The sequence below is a fragment of the Austrofundulus limnaeus genome, unplaced genomic scaffold, assembly GCF_001266775.1.
Source record: "Austrofundulus limnaeus strain Quisiro unplaced genomic scaffold, Austrofundulus_limnaeus-1.0 Scaffold614, whole genome shotgun sequence".
Classification (NCBI taxonomy): Eukaryota; Metazoa; Chordata; class Actinopteri; order Cyprinodontiformes; family Rivulidae; genus Austrofundulus; species Austrofundulus limnaeus.
In genome coordinates this window covers 9,254-15,743 of record NW_013953016.1, presented here as the reverse complement: position 1 = coordinate 15,743, position 6,490 = coordinate 9,254, and the positions used below count along the sequence as shown (strand labels likewise).

Here is a 6,490-nt window from a genome sequence, read left to right as displayed (position 1 = left end):
ATCTCGTTGTGTGGCCCTAATACTCCGTCGTAGGTAAAGCGACACTTCAGACATATTTCAGTTGCGGAACAACTCCATCACCCCTCCCACCTCCACATAATCAGTGGTCAAATGGCAACATGAATATTTTAGACTTTTGTCTAAGAATAATATGAGGACCAGGAGCCCTGCTTTGTTTTGTTTTTTTAAATCTCACCTCTGTATTAACTGTCAACTAACTGTTTCTGTGGTTGTGTGAAACCTGTTAGTATTCAACTGATGTTTTCCATTGCATGATATTAAACAGGTTCTTTTGTGGTCTTAATAACCATAAACATTAATAGTTGATGTTGCATGTCTAGAGTTGTCCCCCTCCCCACCCCCAATATAAAATCCTAGTTTTAACTGTTTGTGTTCAGGTAATTATTGTGTGCATCTATAGTTGTGACCAGTGTTTATAACGGCAGCAGAGACGCAGCCCAGTTTGAGTTTAAGTGTTTTGAATTGTAAATCTAATCTAAATATTTAACTTTTTTCCCACTAGTAATTAAGAAACTAGACATCTGTTTTTTAAATAAAAAAAATTAATTGAGGAATTTAACGCTAGTGGCATACAAACAAAGCTGTGCGCTGCTGCTGACAGTAAAAGGCAACCAGGTAATTATTATTTAATMGTCAATGAAATTATTAGTTGTGTCATTAGAAGACCCCTCCCCTGAGAGTCCATTACACCAACATGTTCAGTTGATTAATGACTTCCACGTAAAACACTTGTTCGTAAAGTTTTGGAGGAAATGGTAGCACAAATCCACTTTTAGTTGAGTTGAAATTATTTATTTTTTTTGTCACGTTACTTTTTGTTATTTTTCTCRTTGACCCCAGGAGCAGAAGGTGGGCAATGTCCTCCCCCAAAGAAACCAGTAAAGCTGGACATGGATGGAACCTGTACGTTCTGGACACCGTCTCGCCTTTCACTCTCTACCAGGAGATGGTAACACCAAAAATACTTAAATATTGGTTGTCAGAAAACGCAGAAGTACTTTTGTGTATTTCTACATTATTTGTTAAAACTAAAGAAATGGCATTTTCTGTAGAAACCCATCGTGAATGATGASTTTGCTGATATTCACTGGCAACATTAAAATTGAGTTGTTAAAGCTACGAAAAGCAGAATAMTAGCTAAAAGCTAAATGTAGCAAAACACTAGCTGAAAGTAGCAAAAGKCTAGATGCAAACTAAAACTAGCAAAARGCTAGCTAATAGGAACAAAAAGTTAACTAGATATAGGATGGAAAGTTTTGGGGCGATTGAACTTTAAACTTTTGAATAAATGTTAAAATTAGATTTTGTAAATTTTRCGCTGTAGAAAATTTTTTAGGTGGGAGTGGCCTATACCATGTGACTCTGTGGTGTCCATGGATTATGTTGYTAAAACCCTAAAAATTTTGTGAYTCATGGTTTAGAACAGAGGTGCCCAAAGTGGGGCCTGCGGGCCAAAATTGGCCCATCAAGCAATTTGATTTGGCCCACCAGTAATTTCCTGTTGTCCTATGTACAAACACTGTATTTCCGCTATATAAGGGGCTGTAGTGCAGATAGTTTTCAGTCATGGTGCTTGCTTTATCTTTGARTTATTCTAGTATTAAACGTGAAATATAAGTAACTACAAAAGTAGCTTAAATTAGATTTAAGCACACGTGTAGGTTTTCATTCGTTATAAGCACACAAATACTTATATCAGAGTATCAATTTGGGAAATGTCCCATGATTCTTTGCTGCCCAAGCATACGTCAAACTTTCTTTAAGTGCATGGGCTAAAAAAACAAACAAAACAAACAAAAAAAAACATGGGTCACTGGACTGGCTGCATGTTTAATCTTTATATAAATAAAAGAAAAGGGCCTTACTTAAAAGAGGTTTTGTATTTCATGTAGTATACTATATTATTGAAGTTGGCGCACAGTCATCGAATAGATTTTCAATTATGCCCTCTCAAGGAGAGGGTTTGGGCACCTCTGGTTTAGCAGCTAGAGGACCAAATACAAAGACATTGATTATAGCGCCCCCATTAGGCTGACATGTCTGATTATTTTTCTCCTCCGTACTCGTACGTTTTGGACCCTTAATTAAAAGGTAAAAAAGAGCAGAATGGTGGCTAAAGTACACAATTAACATGAAATACTAATTAAAACTGTGTACAAATCAAACAGTCTCCCTTAATTTTAATTTACCTTTTGTAAAAAATTACTATCAGCTACTGCTGTCATCTATTTTAGACACAAAGTTTGCATCATTTCCAAATATGTCTATTGAGGTGTAAAAACCGGGTCTTCTTGGTTCTGCAAACTGCTGCTGCTCCTGAAGAGAAAAAAACTGAAACAGGCTGGTTGAACAGCAAGAATCTTTATTTTGCAGTCCAGGAGATTTACAGCCAAAAACCAAATCGTGGCCTTCTGAGCCAAATGAATCACCAGGTAAAAAGATGAAGGCGAAGAGTAGGGACGTACAAGGCTTTTTTTAGATTTCACAGTGCAGTCCAACAGATGCACCATAAATTTTGTCACGGTATACCTTGAGCATTCCTTTCCTAATATGGTAACGTGCCGAGTTCTGAAGCTGGGGTCTAAGAGAGACATAGTCTGTGCATTCCTGAGAAGAGGCCTCCACTTTTAGACTCTACACTATGTTTTGTCTTCTTGAGCCTATCAAGAAGTTTTTATTCTTAGTCTTTATTTGTCTGTCTGTGTATCAGATTGAGTACAGCCAGTCGTACACACTGTCAAACCCACAAGGCCAAAGTCTTCGACACCTCCTCAGCGAAGCCCACCTCCTCCTCCGCGCCTCCTTCCTGCAGTTATCATCGCAGAAGCGGGAAGATGAAGGTGACGGAAAGACGGCAGCTCAGATTGACAGGCGGGAGCTGGAGGAGGCGTTCAGACAGAACTGTGCTCTGCTCGGAGACAGTTTCAGCAGGTAACACAGGAACACACCTGTAGGTTTATATCCCTTAAACACACCCAGAAACTCAAAACCTTTCATTTAAAACAGGAACACTTGTAACTCTTTTAAAATGTTAAATCACTCAGTTGAACTGAAGTATTTCATATAGATTTCACCTCAGTATTTAATGTTTTTTGATAATAAAATGGATGTTTTTTTTAAATTGCACAATAATTAATGTTGTTTTTGATGTTTTTGAAGCAGCTTTCCATGTTTTTGCTTCTACTTTGACATAAGAAGTTAGTAATCAGTAGCTGCGTTTCCATTGACCATGAAAATGTGCAAATTAGAATTTCGAAAAAAATTTTGCTTAACGGAAACACGTCAGTTTCGGGGAAAAAATTACGTTTTTCGACAAAATGATTTTGCGCTAGGAAGAGGTGGTTTTTCGGCCGTGTCGAAATTGATGTATTTCGCAAAACTGCAATGGAAAAACTTTTTTTCGCATAACGGGAGTCACGTGATCAAGAAACGTCTGTTTCTACTGGCGAAAAAGACGACGAAGAAGATAACAGGAAGTAAAAGTAGTAGTAAAATCACMGAAGTAGTAAAAGAAAGTATTAAACTCACCGACAACATTTTCCCAAAAACACCGCATACGTAGCCGCTCCCAGGTATAAGGGGCTTTTGGCTCGAAAGCCTCGATAAGACCCTGACGTCTCCTCTGATGAGCGCTAGTATCGTAGTTTCAACATGCTATGTGTTTACATCCATCGCCGCCATGTTTGTAATGAATTATCGCAAGAACAAACGTATTCACGCGTGACTTTAATAGCATTTCTTACTTAATGGAAACACTGCAGTTGTGAAACTGTGTTTTTTCAACATTAACAGAATATCAACAAAGTTTTGCGCACATTTGCAATGGAAACGCAGCTGATGAGAACTGATTCTTTTTTACTCTATAAGGGGAAGTCAGAAGGACTGCCACCTGGCGTTGCCGTACTACAGGATGTCGGGTCTGTCAGTCACTGCAGTCATGTCCAGGAACCGCCCACTTCCAGACAGCCCTGTCTCCTATGGTCCTGGCTTCCTGTTTTATCTCAAACATTACCTGCTAGAGGAAACAGATGAGTGCCTCAGTCAGGTACCAAAACCTCAAGAAAAAGTTTATTCAGACATCCATTTAAATATTTAAATACAGTCGATCAAACGTTTTAGCTTAAAATAAAATATAAGTAAATAAAAATACGCTGTTTCAATCGACACTCTGTCCCCACAGGAGGCAGCTGATGAGGTCTTTGACGTTTTCAGCCAATCGGAGCCTTCGCTTCTTGTCCACGTCTGCGCCAGCCCGTGCATGGCGGGCATCAGCGCCACTCGGACGCTTAAGGTTTTACAACGTTTGGAGGACACGGCCGGGGTGTCGGTACCTCTGACCATCACCATGGCGACCATGATGCTGCGCCTGGGAGACCAGCAGCAGTACACGGCGCTGATGGAGCGGCACGCTGAGGTCAGGATGAAAGTTCTGTTACAGCTTCTGAGGAAATAGTTTTGTCTGTTCTTCAAATATTTACACGTTTTTTGCTGCTGTGCACTTTTCATTGGAAACAAACTTTTATATGGTTGCTACATCTCTGTAGCAGGAGGCTATATCTGTTCCTAAGCCAGCTATTGATCTGATTAATGATAGACCGGCACCACTTAACTGAGAGACTGGCACTGGCAAACAAGGAGACTATTCATTTGTGTTAGCATCAGAGAGGCTAGCGACTAGAATTGATAGGCTGGCGTTAGCATTGTAGAGGCTAGCAACTAGCATGGCTAAGCTTGTGTTAGCATTGTAGAGGCTAGCAACTGGCATGCCTAGGCTTGTATTAGCATTGTAGAGGCTAGCAACTAGCATGGCTAGGCTGGTATTAGCATTATAGAGGCTAGCTACTAGCATGGATAGGCTGGCATTAGCATTGGAGAGGCTAGCAACTAGCATGGATAGGCTGGCTTTAGAATTGTAGAGGCTAGCAAATAGCATGGCTAGGCTGGAGTTAGCGTTGTAGAGGCTAGCGACTAGCATGGATAGGCTGGCATTAGCATTGGAGATGCCAGCGACTAGCATGGATAGGCTGGCATTAGCATTGGAGATGCTAGCGACTAGCATGGATAGGCTGGCTTTAGCATTGTAAAGGCTAGCGAATAGCATGGCTAGGCTGGTGTTAGCATTGGAGAGGCTAGCGACTAGCATGGATAGGCTGGCTTTAGCATTGTAGAGGCTAGCGAATAGCATGGCTAGGCTGGTGTTAGCATTGGAGAGGCTAGCGAATAGCATGGCTAGGCTTGTGTTAGCATTATAGAGGCTAGCAACTAGCATGGCTAGGCTGTTGTTAGCATTGTAGAGGCTAGCGACTAGCATGAATAGGCTGGCTTTAGCATTGGAGAGGCTAGCAACCAGCATGGATAGGCTAGCTTTAGCATTGGAGAAGCTTGTGACTAGAATGGAGAGGCTAGCGACTAGCATGGGTCAGCTGGTGTTAGCGTTGTAGAGGCTAGTGACAAGCATGGACAGGCTAGTAATTTTTTTTCTTTTTAGCCAAATTATGGGAAATATCTTTATATGACATTATAAATTTTAATTCAATAAAGAGAAGCCTAATTTAATACTCTGTCAAAAACTGTGAAAAGCTCCAACTTGATAGTTCTGGCTTTTCTCATAATTCGGCTAAAGAGAAAACAAAACACTGCCGTACACCAATAGATAAGGACAAACTCAGGCAAAGCTTTCTGCATTACAGTAATGTATTTTATGTTTAATATCTATGCGTGACGTCATGTGGAACAGTAAGTTCTTTCTAAGGAACACCTGTCAGTGTAAGTTGCTTTTAGGTTTGTATGTCAGTCACTTTTGTTGAGAAAGATTTCTTTATTCAAAAAAAAGGTTTGTGTCTAATAAAGTAGGTGAGCAGCCTAGGTATGCTAGTCGCTAGCCTCTACGATGCTAACGCAAATGAAAAGTCTCATTTGCCAGTGTTGGCCTCTCAGTTACCGGGGCCAGCTGCTCAGTTATTGGTGCCGGTCTATCATTAATCAGATCAATAGCTGGTTTAGGAATAGATATAGCCTCCTGCTTCAAGGATGTAGCAACCTTTAGTTAGTGTTTATTTTGGCCCTCATAGTGCGTCATGTAAATCTTAGATGCTGCTGGTGTATGGGTTTATCGAGGAGCCGAGGCTGCTGCTTTATGTTGGAGCAGGGAGCAAGAACGATCAGGTCAGACCCACAGCGTTGGCTCGACAGCTGGCAAACTCCCAACCCGGGCTCCTCGTGGCTGCCATGGTGGCTTTACATGAGAACAGCAAAGTTCAGCTGGAGCAGGCGGATCACACATTTAAGGTTTGTATAGTTGAAACATTACAACTCGAAAAGTATATTAAATCCACTTATTTTTCACATTAATTACAAGGTGCTTGATTTACATCCATTTTTCTCTGCCTTGAAACACTGTGTGTGTGTTTGTTTTTGTGTGTGTGTGTGTGTGTGTGTGTGTGTGTGTGTGTGTGTGTGTGTGTGTGTG

The 6,490-nt window shown here is 40.7% G+C and overlaps 1 protein-coding gene across 1 annotated transcript in view; it reads left to right on the top strand.

Annotated features, from left to right (window-relative positions):
- Positions 1-6,309, top strand: part of hps3 (HPS3 biogenesis of lysosomal organelles complex 2 subunit 1) — a gene marked incomplete at its 3' end in the record, with an annotated part of 24,495 nt that extends 18,186 nt beyond the window's left edge. Inside the window, 5 exon segments of the mRNA XM_014027087.1 lie at positions 862-970; positions 2,732-2,952; positions 3,889-4,066; positions 4,202-4,435; positions 6,112-6,309. Of these exon segments, the coding sequence (XP_013882541.1) occupies positions 862-970; positions 2,732-2,952; positions 3,889-4,066; positions 4,202-4,435; positions 6,112-6,309 (940 nt within the window).
- Positions 6,310-6,490: the final 181 nt, after the last annotated feature.